We start from the raw sequence: 20,492 nt of genomic DNA on the forward strand, positions 1-20,492 counted from the left end.
AATAGCTGCAATAACAGCATTTGGGTGTGATTGCATAAATACAGATCCTATACTTACCTCCTGTGGTCCTTGCTGCCAGCACTGTGACGAGGCAGGCAATCAGAGCTCCAATCCTGAAGATCTCGGTAACGTTTGTTGGGAACCTGAAAGGACAGGCTACCTGCAGATGTATCAGGACACAGAGCCTTTTCCTTTTTTGTCCACTTTAGGATCTTCAGATAGTTCCTATGAGAATACCTCACCAGATATTTGCTCTTCTTCCAATGAAAGGTTACCGTCACTTTGCATTTTTGTTGTTCTTTTGCTGGACCTAGTGTTTGGCAATGGAACCCTGAATGGCCTGTAACTAACTCATTATGTAGACCAGACTGGTCTCATAGTCATACATCTACCTGATGGCTTTCTTTCCCGAATTCTGGGATCATGCCTTCCTTATTGTTGCTTTACACCTCTTCCTTGTTCCAGAGAGAAATGAGGCAAAATACTTGCTTTTCTTCCTTATGAAATACTACTGGCCATTATAATACACAGAGAGTTCTATTAAGCAAGGAGTTCCACGAAGAAGGAAAAGTCTAGCTAAAAACTTGGAGGAGGTGATGGTAACTTCTGGAGGGCCATAAAATTCCAGATCAATAGGAAAAAGATACATTTTTGAAGTTGAGAAATAGTCACGTGACAAGAACAGTAACTTCACAGGAGAGACATGAATTTTAATTAGATGTAAAAATTTCTCAACCTAAAAAGTAATGATTAAAAATTTAAATTAAAGGTAAACATGACACTGTGTTCTTTACCATAAGGAAAAGTTGGGGTCTGATAATTTTAAGCGTCAACAACTCTGTGGAATAATGAAAACACAAATGTATACAGTAGGAATACAAAAATGGTTTTGGAAAATGAGATGGTAGTTGTTTTTCAAGTTGAACGTGCCTCTATAAGTTCTTTTCTTCATAGACATTCATCCTAGAGAAAACTTTGCTCATATCTGTAGCGGGGAATATTTGGAACTATCCAAAAGTCCACTGGTGAAGCAATAGGCTCATTACAGTCATTTCGGGCAGCACACGTGTGAGCCTATACCCAGCAGTTACACGCAGGGATATCCTGCACAGACATTGGGAATTAGATGGAGAAAGCAGGTCCAGAATATCTTATCATATGTTATATTTATTAATATTCAAAAGTAAAAGTTAATAATCTCTCATTTAGAAATACAAATCTGTTTAATAACGTGACTTTTTATTTAAAATATTTTTATTTCATATGTATGTCTATCTTACCTGCATATGTGTCTGTGCACCATGCACATGCCTGGTACTAACAGAGGCCAGAAGAGGGTGACTGTAGTTACAGATGCTTATGAGCTATCTATCATGTTGATGTTGGGAATTAAACCCAGGTCCTTGGGGAGGACATATAGTACCATCTCTCTAGCCCCTTGCATGATTTTTTTTCTTTAAACACCAAGGGTTATTTTGTGAGGACAAGGAAGGAAATGAATCCAGAGCAGCAGGTAAGTTCAGAAGGACTGGAACTGTTTTAGTCTCTTGCTGTCGGAATAGTCCCATCCATTTGATTTATGTTTATTTAGTTTTTACAAGACTGTTTCTTATATTCTGCTTTATGGTATGTATATATAATACCTTAAAATCATGTGTATATTTTTACATGTATGTGTGCAAGTGAATGTATGTTTCCATAAGTGTGAAGGACAGGTGCCATTCATGAATAATATTACCTACTTTATTTGAGACAAGGTCCCAGACAATACATCAATACATCTTTTTTTTTTTTTATGGACTGGTAATTTCATTTTCCTTGGTCCAAGAAAGCATCATAGCATCATTCCTGAAATGACATGAGACTTTGAGTTCTTTCCACAGGTTTACCTAAACTCATGGTAACTTTTCCAGTGTCCCTGGCTTTCCTGTGTGACCTGAGGCATGCTGAAGACAGCTGTGAAGTCGGCAGCCACACCTACTTGCAATGCGATTTGACTGTTGCCATGGGGACAAAGAGACTGCCTGGCTCCTGGCCTTACCTCTACCTTTGTGAAGAGAGTTCCCAGTGTCTCTTGGCACCAGATCACTGGACAGAGCCAGCCTTCCCATCCTTCTCAGGCCTCTTCCTCAGGTAGCTCTATCTTTCCTGTCCTCTTTGACTTTCCCACCAGTGTAGGCCACTAGGATCCACAGAGCCAGCAGAAAGCACAGGCAGGGTGGATATGGCCTAGGGGGCCTCCAGCTCTTTCAGAGGGGCCGTTCCATCATGGATTCCAGCCAGCCTACATATCAAAGCATCTCTGCTTTTTCAAGTGTTCAAGAGAACATCTGAAAAATATGCCCGGTAAACAGCTCACTTTGTTCTTGCTTAGATTTGAATATTTATCTTCCGATCCGAAACAGCATCTGGTGAATGCCAATGGGGAGAAAGATTAGACATTATGAAAAACAGAAGGCTTCCCCCGTTCCTTTTTTTCTTTTCTTTTCTTTCCAAACAGACTCACAAGTATGAAAAAAAAATCATAGAGAAATCCGGCAGATTGTACAATGTTTATTCAAAAGAAGGGGTTTTATGCCCCAGAATTACTATAGATCTGGGGTTTAGAGGCCATAGACTCCTAGGGACCCTGAGTTTTTTAAAAAAGGAACAAAACATAGCAAGTAATACTATGACTTTCTAGATTCAACCCCTTTCTAACACAATTTTTAAAAAGTGTGAGCATGTTGGTAACTTCACACAGCTTTAATTTCTGTCAGCAGTTCGGTTCCTATGCAGGCTGATACCTCATCACCAAACATTGCTTTGTGGCTTTAGTATTCATCTGGATAGCATGGTTACTACTAACTTTGATGAAGATCGATTTCCTTATTAAGATAGAAAGCAAACAAGACTAGTTGCCTGCAGTAGAGGGAATAACTGTTTCTTTCCGTGGCTGTCTGACTTTGTCATGCCCTGAGCAGTCTGTCGTGGTAGGAACTTCCCACCAGAGATTTGTGCTCAGTCAGATGAGAAGAAGCCCCTCTTCCTTGCCTGCTGCTACCTGGAATGGTGTGAGTGTCTCAGAAAGGGAAAATGGGAAATGAGGGAGAGAAGGTGGTAGTCAGGTGGAGCAGGGTCTCAGAACTCACTACCATGTCCATAGACCTTGTATCATTGATTCAGGGGACTTTACTTGACTATCCTAAATAGTGAGTGCTCTTGGATTCTTCTATGTTGTCTTCACTGGCAGAGGTGGCTGAAGCAATTGTGTCTCAGGCTCCATTGCAAGTTGTACCTACACCTATAAGTATATTTTCAGTATACCAAAAATCTTGCTCAGCATTCTGGCTATTGCAGCATGCCACAGTGGATGTGATTCATTGAGCTAGAATTCAGAGTTCTTGGACTTAAACATAGTTTATATTTCATGGTGAAGAGGAGGGGGGAAACACACATGGCTCTTGGTAGCTAGTAGGAAAGTCCGTGTGAACTTTGGAAGATAGTCTGCTAAGTCATTGATCAAAACCGTAGAATTATGACTACTCAGAGTCCCAGAAATTCCACTTCTAGGACTTTAAGAAAGTAGCTAACAGTGTGTGGTATATACAAACAGTGATGCTCTTTGAAGTTAATAGTTGAAATGAGTTTAATGATACATCCAAATGGCATGGCACTAAGAGACTGAAAAATCATACTGTAGAGTGCTTGGTAGGAAACACAATGTCCTGGAAATAAATATCCCAGGTGTCTGTTCTCTCTCTCTCTCTCTCTCTCTCTCTCTCTCTCTCTCTCTCTCTCTCTCTCTCTCTCTCTCTCTCTGTGTGTGTGTGTGTGTGTGTGTGTGTGTGTGTGTGTGTGTGTGTGTGTGTTTGTACCTATGTAGGTGCTTGGAAAAAAAACCAAGCTGGAAGGATGTATTCAGGAAGGTTCAAAGTGTCTGCCTCTAGGTGGCTACACTGTTGATAGTGTTTATCCACATTTGGTTTTTATTATTTCTTTGTGCAATGTATGCTGATTTAACAACTAGAAGGCACATAGTAAACTCTGCAAGGGACATTAAGGAAGTCATGCAGCATATAGCTTGTCCACTTCTTGAAAGGTTCCGTCTAATAACATACAGTACTGTTTTCCAGGGTCTTTTCACAGAATCCGCTTCCATTAGATGCTGTATCTATCTCCTTGATAGAAATAATATTGGGCTTTATGTCATTTGTCAAAGGTAGATGTACCTATGGCAAAACTGTGCCCTCTGCATTCATCCATCCACTTGTCTACCCTCCTACCCAACCACCACCTGCCATTCACCTTCCAGTGAGTACTACTTTGGGCCAGGTATAGGTGTTGTGCCAGGTCTAGTAATTCAATGATGATAGGACACAAATGTCAGCAACCTCAAGAGGTAAAAAGACAGCTGACATAGTGATCATGTGTGATGAGTGTCATATACTTAGAAAGTGTTCAGACTCCTTAGACACCCTGCTCAGAGGAGCATTTCTTTTCTTTCTTTCTTTCTTTCTTTCTTTCTTTCTTTCTTTCTTTTTTTTTAACTTTGTGATCTGCTAGTCTTTCTTTATTTGAATTATAAACAAGATTGAATTACATGACAATCCCAGTTCCCTTCTCCCTCCCTTCCTCCCCCACACCCCCCCAACTAAAACCCTACCCATCACATATCCTTTCTTCTAATCTATACCTGACTCAACCTTTCTGCTCCCTCATGACCTCTGCGCAGGAGATTTCTAAGAAGAGAAGGTGCCACTATGGAAATTCAGGTAGTGGAGGAAGCAAGGACAAAGTTACCATAGAGTTTTATGACCTGGTCAGAGGACAGCTAAGCAGAAGCAGAGCGAGAAGAAAGTAAAGTGAACCTAGGGAGAAATGGAAAGTTCTCTAAGGGTTTTGGGAAGGCCTTGAAGGACTTTCAGGTCTCCATTAAGTGATGATGAAGTCCCTGTCTAGTGTCTACAATGAACCCATGGCAGTATTGGGAGTAGTGGAGCCTAGGGCTCTCGGCTCACAGTGCACTTCATATAATGTTGTCCGTCAGCATCTGTGACAAAAGTCTTGGTGGAGATGAATGTGGGAAGAGAAGCCAGAGCTGTGCAAAGTAAGTTCTGCTCATGTGGGGAAAGAGAATTCCTGAAGGAGATTTTATTACTTACGCCAATGAGTAACGTTGTCCTTGCTTCCCCCATTACCTGGTTTCTTTCAGATCTGATGGCATCAACTGAAAGACCAATGGATGAGAGTCTAGCATTGTAGGTTCTAGAACTGTTATTCCCACTGTTTGAGTGAAACATTTTCACTACCTTCTCTTAACTATTTTTTGCCTATGCTTCCATAGCTATAGTCATATCAATATCTACATATTTGTTAATATCTCAGTTTATTTATCTACTTCAGTTTCTTTTCAAATCAGATCATCTCTACCTCCTCATTCATAAAATTTCTGTGAAAGAAAACATGGAATGATAGTGTTTATGAAGCTTTGTAAGTATAACTCTAGTTTTATTTTTGTTTCTTTGATACAGGGGCTCACTTTTTAGCACTGGGTCGTCTTATGGTCTGCCTGCATGAAAGGTCTAGTTCAGATATCATGGTTTCTCTGCCAATGTTAGCCTTTAAATGATAAACATCTCTAGTGAGGTAACCAGAGACAAGTTAAAAAAAAAAAGGAAAACAAAACTAGAAGCCACCAGAAAATGGGTTATCCTTCCAGAACAGAAGACCCTAAACAGAGAAGACAATGTGTTGGTAACAGGCAAACTAAAGAAGGGCAGAGTGGCTTGCATCACTTACTCAAAACTTTGCCACAGAGGCCAGTGACAGAGAGAAATGACAGGCAAACATTTTTTTCCCGACTAACTATGGGAAAATGGAGAATTGTCGGAATTTAGACAATTCAGCTTGACATTATCCCTGACAAAATTGTGGGAGGGATTATTAATTAGTTGGCTTATGAGCCTTCAGAAGTAAAAGTAGCCATCTGGGAACCAACACACATGGAATGTGGCTGTGTGGTCAACCAAGTTCATTTCTTTCAGATAGGCTCATAATTGATTAATGATGTAAACATAGAGGGAGCCCTTCACAAAGTAGTCTAAGAATCTCCTCCAACCCAGCAGCCAAAAAATAATAGAAACAAAGAAGGAGAAAACAACCCATGATTGGTAAGCCCCACAGTGGCTTGACAAACCTCAGATTGCTTTGAAGTCAGGTATTTGCAAAAATCCATTTTGTTTCTGTATTTGTCTCTGTTGCCAAATTTTCAACGATTATATAGCATTTTAGTTTTCTCTATTTTATTTTTTAGTAATTTTATATTTATTCTTCAGGAATTTCATAAGCACGTACAATGTATTTTGGTCATATCCACCCCAACAAACTCTCTTCAGCTCCCACTGGAATTTTAACACATGCCCATCCCAAACTGGAGCAAGTGTTACACTTATTGGGCACTTTTTTGTATACCAGGTACATTTATTGGGCACTTATTGTATACTAGGTATTCCAGTCATTCCATATGCTCCATTTTCCACCACCTCTACAAAGATTTTAAGTATTTTATAAAAGGGAAAACAAAGTTTGGTGAGTGCTATCTTCAGTGTCAGATGGAATGTAAGGCTCAGTAACAACATTCCATTATAATCTACCTGCTTCCACAGCTTGCTAAGGCTGCCCCAAGCCTCCATCGAATATACACAGCACAGTGAAACTTTGTGATCCGTACCATCTTCAAGTAAACATCAGGCATGCAAAAGAACACAGTGTTAGGTGCCATGGGCAGTAAGTTTCTGATTAAAGAACAGAAACTCAGTGGTCAGCCTGAAGTCTGTGTTAGCTCTGGGTGGTGTGATGTTAACATACAAATGACACTCCATAGGTCTAGGACATGGTGGTTATGGGATTCATGTCTTTGCTGGGTAAATACAGTCATCATTTCTAGCAAATGGTCTGAGAAACCATTTTGACATTGATTTCAAGAGAGAAACTAGGCTTTGACGTGATTTATAGCCTCTTTGTCGGTGACCCTTGTCCTTCCTGCTGCTCCCTCTGATCATCCTGTGGGATATGCCATCTTCCTGGCTAATGTTCAGTCAGTGCCTGCAAACCTGAGGGCCCAACTGGGGAAGCACGGCACCCTAGTTCTGATCTTGACACTGAATACATTGTATTTGGCTTTATGCAAATCCCCCTGATCTCTTTGGGTTACCTACTTCGTTCTTCTGCCTAATTTACAGGCTGAAATGAGCCCTTGCATATGAAATTATAGGAAAGCATGAAACATCATGCATTATTATTACTAATAATCTTTGAGTTAGTTGCAACAATGCCTAAAGCCAGGATTATTCCTGAATAAATATCACACCTGTTGGGGACACTACTCTGTAGTATCCACACTTTCACCTCCTCTATCTAGACTGCATATTTTTAGACTCTCTCTAATTCTGTGCTGCTCTTTTTCATTGGAAATCTAGTCTGCCTTCTCTTTTTAAAGCAAAAGTACTTTGTAAAGTGAATGTCTGGGATATAACTGGTACATATATCGAATCTCCTTAGTCTGGGCTGTTAAGTAAGTTTAATTAATTTACTAAGTTAATGTTCTACTGCTAGCAACAGAGCCTCATTGCCATCAGCTGGGGAGAGGGAATTGAAAGCCTAAATGAGCTCATTTTTTCACAGTTGGAATTAGGGACCAGTTAGCCAGTTGTGAGGGTTTTCCAATTTCTCCATCTGCCCTGAAGGGATTCAGGCAATTCTCTCCCCCAACACTAAGTGTGAGTAAGATGAGGAAGAGGTACAGGGATAAGGGGGAAAAAAGCCCCAAACAAAACACAGAAACTCAGCTCAGGTTTTGCTTCCATTTTTAGAACTGAAAGTGCTGTCTGGGAGCCGCTTGTTAGGTGGGGTTTGGGGAGCGTCTGCTCATGTACCTAATTTGGGAAAGAGGAAAGGCCCCATTGAAGGATATTTAACTGTGTGCGTTTTCATTGCTGGGTGAGCAGATAAAGGAAAAACAAATAAACAATAAAAGAATGGAAACAAAATTACAGAAATTTGCAAAATTTGACAAATGGTGGCCTGTAGTTGCCACAAGCTAATGGCTTGCAATGATTAATAAGAGTAAAAATAATTGCATTTCATTAAGATTGATGACACCCCATTTAACCTCCCCTCTTGTTTCAGCCCTAAAGTGGAAAGAGATGAAGTTCTCATCTATAATAGCTCCTGTAACATTACCATGGAAACTGAGGCAGAGATGGAGTGCGAGACGCCTAATCAGCCAATTATCGCCAAGATTACTAAAATACAGAAAAGCCGGGGCCAGAACACTCAGGTATAATCAAATCTTTTTTACAGACTGATTCAAACAGCTCAAATTAAATTTGTAATATTGTGTACATTAAAAAAACAATTTAGTCCAAATGGCAGCGATATATAATATTAAATGCTCTCAGACTTTGAGGGGCTGATCCCATGCTTACCATCTGAATTCATAGTTAACTATGGTTAATCATATATTTTCTTCAAAACAAATGAGTCCTGCCTGGCCTCTGTGAGGGCGAATTCTGAACAGATAACCTCCGTAGCATTTTATCCTGGTTACTATGTGCATGTTAGAGAGGGGGCCCCTGTGCTTTGTTTCTTGATAAAACAAATAACCTACAATTTAACCAGGCCCTTCTGGAAGGCTTCCAATGTCCATCTTCAGCTAGCAGGACAACAATGTTGCCTAGCTATCTGGTTCAGTTCTGTTCTGTGGGGAATGACTGTGAACATCAGCCCGGGAGGAGATTCCTGGGAAGTTAGAAATAAGAAGGGCCCAAGGCCATTTGGTCTGGCTTCTCAATCTCAATGCATCCCATTTAAACCATCCAAACCACTCCCTCCAAGTGGCTCTTCTGTTACTGTGTTCTTTAAGTCCCCAGTGAGAGATTCCACAGCCTCCCAAGGGAATTTTGAGAATCAAAATCAGAGGCTAAGAGTTCTTTGGAAATGTATCAGATAATCTCTTACAACTCCCCAGGCTTCTCACTGTACACAGACCAAAATAATATTTATTGAGCACCTACTCCCTTAGGTGTCTTTCTTCTTATGAAAACAATTCTTAGGTCATCTTGTCTTTGTCTCTTTTACTTGGTACAAACATTTATTAAGTGACTATTATATGTCACACAGTATTCCAGATCCTTTGGTGTATGCTGTTTGATTCAATCCACCCCAATCCAAATCTGTAACTCTTTGGCTTCTGATAAATATTTCTGTCTAAGTTTTTTTTTTATTTCTGCTGAAAATGTTTGTTGTTTTGAACAGTCTGTCTGCTGTTCTTCCTAAACTGTGCCCTGTCTGTCCCCATTCCCAGGGGTCCCTGTGTTCATCTTGTCCCAGTCTTCTTACTCCCCCAAGCCCTCACTTCCTGCTTCACCGAGTCTCCTCCCAAAGCCCCTTTCTTTCACCCATCAGCTCACATTGCTTCTTATTCCCCCTCACTGTCCTAGACTGCGAGTCCCACTTTACTCTTTGCTTCTTACTCAACTGTCAACTGGGACTATGGGGGACACTGAGCATTGTTAAGCCTCTCTCAATGTCACCTTTTCAATGATTTTTTTCTGACAGTTTCATATGTGTATATATGCATTTAAGTTGCTTTCATGCCCTTTGCCCTCTCTCAAGTCCTTTCCCCTCCTGATGAGAACGTTCCTCTTTCCAACAAGTCTTCCTCCTCTTTCACACCCCTCCTTGTTTTTGTGCATGTGAACATTGAGTTTAATTTGTGTTTTGTGCATGACCATGGGTAGGACATTATTTACTGGGGCATGAACAACTCACCAGTGGCTACACCACTGAAGAAAATGACAACCTCTGGCCAAATCTATCAGTAGGTCCTTTATGGAGGAAAAGGGCCTCATGAGATGTTCCATATCCGTCATGAAATGTTGAGGGGCTCAATTTTGTGCAGGTAACCATAGCTTCCATGAGTTCATGAGTACAGCAGTTATTTCATGTCCAGAGATAACATTTTGTTACACCTCCCTGCCCTCTGACTCTTACACCAACCTCTTTTCCCAAAGGTCCCTGAGCATTGATATAGAGGTCTTATTTAGTGATACACATTACACCGATGCTTATTCTTAGCACCAGTTCTTTTTAACCTATTGACTGTATTTATATATAGGGAATTGAGTGATATCAATGTGGCTTAAGTGGGCACACAGTTATCCAGGGTCCAGGAAATTATAGTAATGGGAAAATTATTAGCCCTAGATTCTATTCTCTGGTGGAGTGGTTTGGGTAATTTTTAGGAAGTAGATATCATGAAGTTCACAATTAACTAGGTGGACATAGAGTTGATTTATAATCCAAACCATTATGATCTGAGAGGGAAAGGTCCCCAGTAATTTTCCTATCCATGTAAAAATGTGTGGTTTCTCTACTTTGGTCCTGGGGCCTTTGTTAGGATGCAAACTGACTTTGTCCGAGCTTAGATTTGAAGAACTGAGACAAGCAGAATAAATAGCAACAGTCGGGCTCCAAAGTCAGATGAATTTGTGAATGTTGTTCTGTCTCTTGCTGTGTACATGTAGGTATGAATGTATTTTATATGTTTATGAATATACCCCTTTATCAAGGATATTTAGAAGTATTCTATGCATGATTTATAATAAAAAATTATGGAGACCTATGATATTAGCATAACTTGTCTTTGGAACATTTTAATTCTATAGTTTTTCAAACGGCTGACACCTCCCCTCATCCTGGAAGGAGTTAACTGTGTCACTGTCAATATATATATATGCATATATATACATATATATATATATATGTGTGTGTGTGTGTGTGTGTGTGTGTGTGTGTGTGTGTATGTGTATGTATATATATGTATGTGTTGAGCTTTGTAGTTGTCAAGATGAGGTCTTAACAGGGGAATATAAACCAAAGAGGGATTGTTTGTCTGGAGACAGCAGATGGATTTGGTCCATTGTATATAACAGGGCTGATGTTCAACTTGAGCAAGCCTGAGGCAACTGTGGAACTGTATGACAAGTGCAGAGAAAGGAAGGATGTGAAAAGCAGCTTCCTCTTTATTTCTGCCTTCAGGAAACTCTGCCAAGTTCATCCCACTCACTTAGTTGTTTGTCCTAGCAGTTTTAGGGTGGTTACTTGAGAAGGCTTCTCTTAGAGGAAGTGGTTTCTAATATTTTATAGAAGTAGAAAAATAATCAGCAGCAATGATTTTCAATTTCTCTAGGAAACACCTTTGAATCTAGAAACGTCTATCTACTAAAATATTATTTGCTATGGGGATAAAATAAAGATGTATAGTTTAGTATGGCAATATAATAAAAACATACAAAGTTCAGAAAGTTTAACCTCCCTGTACTTGCTCTGGAAGATAATTTGAGAAACTGTAAAGTGAATCCAAGAAAATATGACATGACCTACAGAAACCAATAATGAACAGAAAACTAGAAACACAGAAGGAGCAACATAAAAGTTGTTGACACTATACCTCTGCACTTAATATAACATTTTATTGTACATATGTATGCACATGTTCATGTAAAAGTCAGAGGTCAATATCATGTTCTTTCTGTAGGCACTGTCTACCTTTTTTGAACATGGTCTTTCTCATTGCCTGAGTGCATTAAGAAGGTTCTGCTGGCTGGCCAGAAATCCCAGAGGATAGACCTGCCTCTTCATCACTGGAGCTTGGATACCAAGCCTTTGCTACTATGGCCACCTTTGGATTTTGATTTTTGTTTATTTTTTTTTAGATAGGGCTTCTTTGTGTAATGCTGACTGTCCTGGAACTCACTCTGCAGACTAGGCTGAACTTGAATTCAGAGATCTGCCTGCCTCTGCCTCCTGAATGCTTGAATCAAAGGTGTGCACTACTACCATCCAACATCCTACATTTGTTTACATGGATTTTGATGAGCAAACCCAGGTCCTCCTGCTTGCATGGCAGGAATTTTATTCAAGGAGCTATTTCTTTAGTTCCTTATTATAGTTTTCAAAAATTGGTTTCTTGCTGAAAGAAATAGTGACATCCTTCAAATGGATATAATGAGAAAAAATAGAAGCATAAGTCCCTTTTTCAAAAACATGAGACAAAGCTCAGTGTATGAAAGTGGAAAGTTAGTTGGAAAATGGCATATGATGTAACAAAGGTGGATGGCATATTCACAAAGGAGAATTCTGATAAAAAGAAGAAGACGGATCACCCCTTAGAACCCCAAAACTTCGAACTTAGGGACAGAAATATACTAGGAATTGAACACAAGTGTCTTAGGGTTTCTATTGCTGTGAAGAGACACCATGATCATGGCAACTCTTATAAAGGAACACATTTAACTGGGTGGCTTACATTTTAGAGGTTCAGTCCATTATCATGGCAGGCTATGGCAGCATGTAGGCTGACACAGTACTGGACAAGTAGCTGAAGGTGGAGAAGGACTTCTTTAACATGCAGGCAGCAGGAAGTGAAGTGAGATGCTGGGCATGGCTTGAGCACATATGAGATCTTAAAGCCCACCCCCACAGAGACACATTTCCTCCAACAAGGCTACATCTACTCCTAATAGTCTCACCCCCATAAACTTATGAGGTCCAATTACATTCAAACTGCCACAACAAGATAGGACACTATTAGTTTCTTTGCTCAACGCTGTGACCAAATACATTAAGCAAGCTGAAGAAGGAAGTATTTATTTGGGGCTTTCAGTCTGAGGGGATACAGTCCATTGTAGTGGGAAGTGACAGTGATATGATTATGAGGCAGCACACTGTGTAAGAAAGAGTGTTTAGCCAGGCTATAAAACCGCAAAGCCTACCTCTAACAATGGTGAATTTTCTACAGTCCACCTTCTGAAGGTTCTACAAGTTTCCAAAACAATCTGTGGATCAATTGTTGCAACACATGAGCCTGTGGGGACATTTCATTTTCTAACCACAACCAACATGGAGATAAGGGGGTTGGTTGCCTGATGTCTACTAAGGGAAGTAGTATCCCTGAGAAGTATTATCCCTGTTCCCATTTAACTGGCATAACAGCTATTGAAACCTCACCCTCTAAGAAGCAGGCCCACAATTTCAGCAGAAAATCAACTAGTAAGGCCTTGTGTTCTCGAATGTAACTGAAATGTGGTTGAATAGGTTGTCTGTTTTTTTTTTTTTTTAAAGGAAAAGTCAGTCCTGCTGTTCCCCACTAAATTCAGTCCTCCAGCCAACCCTGGAATCTTTGCACATTTAATTGTCCTTCTCCCAGAAAGATACTGAGGGATGCATCTATGGAGAGATTAAAACAGAGTGAAGAGCCATAGATACCATTTCAGAAACCACATGGCATCCACTTAACACTTAGGTTTTTCTTTTTCTAGATTTATTTGTATTATTTTATGTATTTTGCCTGCATATACATCTGCCTGTCACGTAGATGCCTTGTGCCCAAGGAGGTGATGAACCTCCATGAGGGTGGGGGAACTCAAACCTGCCCAGGTCTTTTGCAACAAATACTCTTAGCCATTGAGTCAATTAATGTGTCATCATTAAAAATGATATGGCAGATTTCTGGTTTGGGTGAAAAGAGTTCTAAGTTTCAGATTTACTCCCATGCTACACATAAGTATATTCAGGATTAGGCTAAGAAATGGCAGACACCATGATATTTTGTTTATGATATAACCAATAAAGCTTGCCTGAAGATCAGAGTGCAGAGCTAAGCCACTAGTTAGCCATAGAAGCCAGGCAGTGGTAGAACACACTTTTAATCTTAGCACTCAGACAGAGGCAGACAGATCTCTGTGAGTTCAAGGCCACCCTGGGCTACATGAAATTGATCCAATCTAAAAGAAAAACATCTCGCACAAAGGTGATCCCAGAACTTGGGATCCTAGGCCTTTAATCCCAGCACTGGAGAGGCGGAGGCAGGAGTGATGTGGCTGGGCAGAGAGAGCTCAGAGGCAGTGTGAGGATTTGTAGAGAGGAAGCAGTCAGTCTTAGGATATAGTCTGAGGAGGCACTGTGAGGTCTGAGCATTGGTGGAGGTAGAGGTAAGAAGTCTAGTGGCTGGCCACTCTGCTTCTCTAATCCTTCAGCTTTCATCCCCTAATATCTGTCTCTGGGTTTTTATTATTAAGAACAATTAGAATTCATGCTCCAGGCCACAGACAAGGACCATGACTTTCTTGTCAGAAAGCGCCCCTTAAACACAGCATAGGGTATGGGCATCCTCCGAGATCCAGTGTTATTGGCTGGAACATTAAGAAATTGGAGTCCACGGCTGATAATGACGGTGCAGGGGAGGATATCAGAGAGGAGGGGCAGGGCCAAAATGGAGCTCCAGAAATCCGTGTGGGACTTTAAATCTTTAGCACTTGTGTAGTAAGATCTATGGAACAACAGATTGCTGAGATATCTGGAGTGAGCTGAGGCTCCAAAGTACTAGAGCAGTAAAATGCTGGGTGATTTCAAATGGTGACCAGGATGACTGGAGAAACATCACTTAGCCTTCTTTTACAGACTACAAAATACCTTATAGACTAATTAAATCACTACTACCCTCCCCCACCAATTTGTGTGTGTGTGTGTGTGTGTGTGTGTGTGTGTGTGTGTGTGTGTGTGTGTGTGTATGTATGTGTGAGTTGGGTGGGGGCTTGTTTGTGTGTACGTGGATGTGTGGGTTTGGATGCATGTGGACATGAGTGAGTACGTATGTGGAGACCTGAAGTCAATGTGAGGTGTCTTCCTCAGTCACTCTATTTACTGAGCTGAGCGTCTGTTTCTAAGTGACTCTGGAGCTCACCCATTCCAGCTAGTTCAGCTAGCCAGCTTGTCTTTAGGATTCCCTGCCTTTATCTCCTGAGTGCTGGGATATGCAGGTGGCCACCACACCTGGCCAGCTTTTCTGTGGGTTCTGGGGTTTGAGCTCTGACCCTCACAGAAAGATGTCACCCACTGAGCTGTCCCCCAACACCTGACTTTACATTTGTAAGTTCATTTGGGCTTCTCAGCACATTTCTACCTCAGGAATTTTTTTTCCTTTGGGATATCCCATAGTACTTTATGACACTTGTGGATATTTTTGGATATTTAAATTGCATGCATTGATTTAAATGTTCTATCTCCCAGCTAGACAATAAGTCTCGGAAGGTGAGCTCCATTGGAGCTTTTTGAGGACTGGATGGATGAAGGCAAATACTTGGTTTGGACTACTGATGAGAAGGAAACCACACTGTTTAATCTGATCCCCCACTTGTTTTAAGGAGAATGTCCTAGAAAACTCCCACCGTTCAGTGGAGACAGCTCTCAGTTTTTTCTTCCCAGTGTGTATAGTTATCCTGAAGCAGATTTGGAAAGCCTCTCGTCAATTTTGTTTCTCCTATTACAGGAATCCAAAAGCAGCTTTCCCCTTTATTTTGTTTTGTTTTCTGGGTCCTTTTCATTTTGTTTCCCTTTTTACCCACTTGTATTCTTTCCTTGCCCCCTCCCTCCTCTTTTCCCCCTTCTCCTCTCCTTCCTGTCTCTCCCTCCTCCCACTCTCCTACACCATCTCTCACCCTGAATTGCAGTGTTCCCTTTCCTCTCCTCTTGTCCCATCTCCTCCCTTCTTGTCCCCTCTCTTCTCTCTTCCCTTTGCATGTACCTCTTTTACTTGGTGTTATGTGCTTACCTATACATATTGTGGGATGCAGACTCCAACTAGTTCTTAGAACAGGCACATAGGAGATACAGGAGCTTGACGGTTCTCTGGCTGACCTATAAGAAACCTGAGTCCCTTGTGTCTGCATTTTCACTGTGAAATGAGGGTCCTGATGCACGACAGCTATCTACTGCCAGGAAAGTAGGATCCAAGGGAGCAGACAGTTCACCTCAGAAGGGGTTTATCTCCTCAGGATAATTAGGCAAGCAGCACAGTGAAGTAGGCTGAAAAGGGAACACGATTCCTGGGGCCTGACTTCTATTTCCAGCTCTGTCTATGACCGTGAGGCAGCTCACTTAACCTTTCAATCAATTAGCACAACTTGACACCCAGGTTTGGAGGAAGACAGTACATATCAAATGGAACAGTCAGAGAATCCTATAAGTCCAACAGTGTCATTGTGATACAGTCCCTATGACCTTGGGCTCTGGGAGAAAACTAGTCTGTTCATTCCTGTACCCAAGGTTGTCAGGATTAATTAACAGGTGCAGAGCATTTAACAGTGTCTCATTCATAGGTGGCCTCCAAGTATGCCATTTTTATTGTCTGTTAAACACATACTGAGATACACAACTGGAAGCAAATAGATTTGGGCATGCTTTGCAAGTTGTTGTGCAGGGTTAGAAAGTTGGTTTTTACTCACTGTGGTGATATCGCACCTATAGCCTGCCATACTAGAGACACTATGCTTTGTCACCGATTCAAACCTAAGGTCTTGTATGCTTCTTTATCAAGCCCTTCTTTTCAAAAGAACAAATCCAAGGATTATTTAACTCACTTTCGTAAACTTTTTACATCTCTCTTCTTTGTCAGAGAGAACTTTAGCATTGACTGACTTCATGACATCAGCCTGCTCTGGCTGTTAGGTTTACATTACATGCAAGGGTTACATCTAAGATACATTAGCAGTGATTGAGACAGTAGTTCCAACGGCCATTTGTTATGTTGCAGCCACCAAAGACCTCATTACTTCTAGTTATTATATACCATTGAGTAAATTATTACATCACTCTATGGGAGTTGAATCCCAGGTAAAGTGCCCTTAATCTTTACCTCCAAATCAAGTTTCTGCCCTCCGTGAAAAACAAAGCTTAATGAGGTCTACGAAAATGACTGTATTAGTGACAGGCAGGGACAGTGTCCTGGAAGAGAAGGATTTGTTGTGTGTAGAATTAGGAATATCGAACTAGTTTCTGTAAAAACTGTGAACAGAGGTTACCAGTAAGATGCTGTCAGTTGTGTGAGGGACTATTAACTTCTACTTGACCATGAATTTGTTTCCATATGATTTTCGGTGTAATCCAGTCTCAAGGGAGCTGAACTAATCTACGTTAAGATCCCATTCCATTGTAGGCTCATTTTGTTACTATCTTCCTGATGTCTTCTCAGACTTCAACTTTGGCTGCCATGTACATAGGATAGCTTGTTCCCAAGCACTGGAGAGTTTCCCGGGGCCCTACTTCTATTTCCAGCACTGTCTGTGACCGTGAGGCAGCATGCTGGGCTTCCACACACATGCTGCTGTGTCCAGCTTCATGTGGGGTCTGAGGGGCAGAACATGACAGACATTTTACCTGCTGAGCCAGCTCCCCAGCCCGAGTGCTGGCTAATTAAATGAGAGAATGGGCTTAATATGTATCAACATATGGAGGCCGGCTGATTGTTTTGACCCAGAGAGTTGGGAACAGAGCAAAAAATGTAATCTTGTCAGCTTTGTATGAACAAGAAATAAACAAGAGGGTTCAGCAGTTAGGCGTACTTACTGGTCTTGTGGAGGACCAGAGTTTGCTCCTAGCATCCACACAGCAATTTTACTTCCAGGGGAGGCAATGCCCTCGTCTATCCTCCACAGACTCCTGAATTTTCATGATACACATAAAACTCACTCAAGGTCTCTCTCTCTCTCTCTCTCTCTCTCTCTCTCTCTCTCTCTCACACACACACACACACACACACACACACACACACAGAGAGAGAGAGAGAGAGAGAGAGAGAGAGAGAGAGAGAGAGAGAGAGAGAGAGAGAAAGCAAATATATCTTTAAGAAACAAAACGATTATACCACTGAAAAGGTAGGGTTATTTCTTACTGTACATGTTCTAATGGATGTGCTGTATTTCACAAGCAGCTTTTGTAGTCTAATGGGCACCCACTAGGTTCTGTGTGATATCTCTAATTTCTTTTTCTGAGTCTACATAGACTCAACATCCAGTGATTCTGGGTGGCAGACATGACAAGTGACACTGTAAGAAGGAAGCATTCGATAGAAAAGATGGAATGATGTTTTTTTTTAATGGAGAGAGCTGGGCATTCTCTTTCCTTTTATGGGGGCTGTGTTTTTGTTCTCATTTGCAGTCCCTATGTGCTTATGCTCTGGAATTTTCTAGTGCTGAGAATTACTCTCCCTTTACAGTATTGTGACAAACAGTAGGGGTATGTGAGGATTTGCCACTATCCTGGCCTTTCTGTCTTAGGTCTCTTTTTATTTCCTCTTAGGAAATATCACAGAATACTAAGTACTAAGAAAATCCATTCAAATGTAGTGTATGTCTATATCTACAATTTATACTGTATTCACTCCAATACCCACAGCTCATTCTAATCGATAGATTTTTTTTTCTGTGTACTCTTCCTTTCTATTTTTCCTCATTGAATTCTACTTTAGAAATTTTAGTGGAAAAAGAGGCCTTGAATTTGAGAAAAGGGCAAAGAGGGGTATATGGGAGAGTTTGGAGGGAGGAAAGGGAAGGGAGAAATGTCATAATTGCATTGTAATCTCACACATCAAACAATTTATTACTAAAGAGCTGGGGTGATGACTTAGTCAGCAAAGTGCTTGTCTGGCAGCCACAAGCATTTACATACATTGTGAGAACCTGTGTAAAAAAGCAGGTGTGGTAGTGAGTGCTTGTAATCCTAGTACTGGGGAGGGGAGCCCGATGGAGCCCCGAGGAAATCACTGGCTAACCAGCCCAGCCTACTGAGTGTAAGTCTGTCTCAAAAAATAAGGTGGGAGATGTTCCCAAAGAATGGCACTATAGCTGTCCTCTGGTTTTCCTGTGCATGCACCCCAGCACATGGGTGTGCCTGCACACATGAGCATGTACACACACACACACACACACACACACACACACACACACACACTATTAAGACTTTTGAAAAACAAAATGAAAAGAATTCAGGAGGACTTAAATGACAGGGAGAGTATACTGGCTCCCTGAGTGGGAGAGTTTAAGAGTCATAGGAATGGCATGATTCAGCAGCTTGTGTCTATTTCTTGGGCTGCTTCTTGTGATCACAGATGGTTTTTATGGTTCCCAGGACAACCTGTTTTCCAATTCAGATTACATGGGAACTAAAGGGTCTTTCTTGGCACGGTTAGAGTCTTTCCCGTATAGATCAACGCATCTACTCAAGACTGCTGCACACTAGGACTTTGGCTTTGTTGTTTGGTTTTAGCAACATGTATGAACTGTGACCCTTGACAGAAGCCTAATCCCATCTCAAATCTCTGACTAAGAAAATGGGATCATTGATGTCTTGAAGGGAAATCTAGAGGGTGTTGTTGAATGAGAAGTTTGAAAATGGAAGGTTATTAGTCCAAACATCCTTGTCCACAGTGGCCATGCATCTCTTTTAGAAGTGTTTGATAAGTAAGACATTGTGGTTGTGTGAGCTTTTAATGGGGGTGGGAACAAGAATCTGTTGTATATAAATGGAAGAGTTTGGTAAACCTACCTTAGAATCCAGTAAGGGTGTTTGCTTTCAACAAACAATGACTGAGAAAGTATAATGAGCATATAAAACACACCCATCTCCAGTGCTCTATAGGATCTCAAAATGAGTTGTGTGTTTCTTTGTTGATATACACCTTCCTGATGTAAAATGACAGGAGGTTTTTGTTGTTGTGGTGGTGGTGGTTTTGTTTTGTTTTTAACGACACGCCAGCTCCCAAATGGGATAGCACATTATTCAATTCTATGCAAGGCAACTTCCCTTTCATAGCAAAGACAAAATCAATCTGGGGAAAGAAATGCCCTGTTCTAGTGTTTGTTCCCAAATGATGTCTTTTCAATCATGTCAGAAATATTAATTAATTCTCCCAGCCTTCCTCTGTAATGAGCAAAGTGGAGTAGACCCAGGTCCCTCCACAGTTTAATGTCAAAAGCAATGGCCTCCATGACTGGGGCCCATAGCTACAGTTCCAAGCACCTGAAAACTCTGCCATTTAACTTCTTTCCCTTCCCAGAGGGGACAGTATGCACAGCGAAGCAGAAGCACATATATTTTGCTTGGTTTATTCCTGGCATTGGCTCTGAGAAGTCTGAAGGACAGTACCTGATGACTTTGTTAGCACGTGGGACATGCAGATAACATGACCAGAAAGAAGGAGGGGCCGGGCATCTCTATGATGGGAAGAGGAAACCTTTTAATTTTAACCCTCAGATTACAAAGGACTCAGAGGTTCCAAGTCATGCTAGAGGGCTGGCTCTTCAGGATTAATTTAAAGAGAGAAGCAAAGACCATGAAACGGTGGAAGTGTTGGATGCAATGATGCATTTGGGTTGGGATGGCTAGCCCAATCCTCTGGACTTTGAAAAGGCTTTTGTCGCTCTGAAGAGGAAAATAGAAAAGCTTGCTCAATAACTCACAAGCACAGTGGGACAATGTAATGAACCTATGTCTCTTTCAATGTTTTTAAAAATAAATGAAGGCAAAGAAATCTCTGGCTGAGAAAAGTCACCTGGAAATTCCCTAGAGGGAATGCTATTTAAACTTAGGGTCAGAATGACGGCCTATGTTTG

The 20,492-nt window shown here is 41.1% G+C and overlaps 1 protein-coding gene across 1 annotated transcript in view; it reads left to right on the forward strand.

Annotated features, from left to right (window-relative positions):
- The window catches only part of Pkhd1 (PKHD1 ciliary IPT domain containing fibrocystin/polyductin), a 410,096-nt gene that overhangs the window by 74,110 nt on the left and 315,494 nt on the right, over positions 1-20,492 (forward strand). The window contains exons 33-34 of the mRNA XM_035453320.1: positions 1,914-2,133; positions 8,170-8,320. Coding sequence (XP_035309211.1) covers positions 1,914-2,133; positions 8,170-8,320 — 371 coding nt within the window. The remainder of the gene's footprint in view (positions 1-1,913; positions 2,134-8,169; positions 8,321-20,492) is intronic.

This window comes from Cricetulus griseus (genome assembly GCF_003668045.3).
Source record: "Cricetulus griseus strain 17A/GY chromosome 1 unlocalized genomic scaffold, alternate assembly CriGri-PICRH-1.0 chr1_1, whole genome shotgun sequence".
NCBI lineage: Eukaryota > Metazoa > Chordata > Mammalia > Rodentia > Cricetidae > Cricetulus > Cricetulus griseus.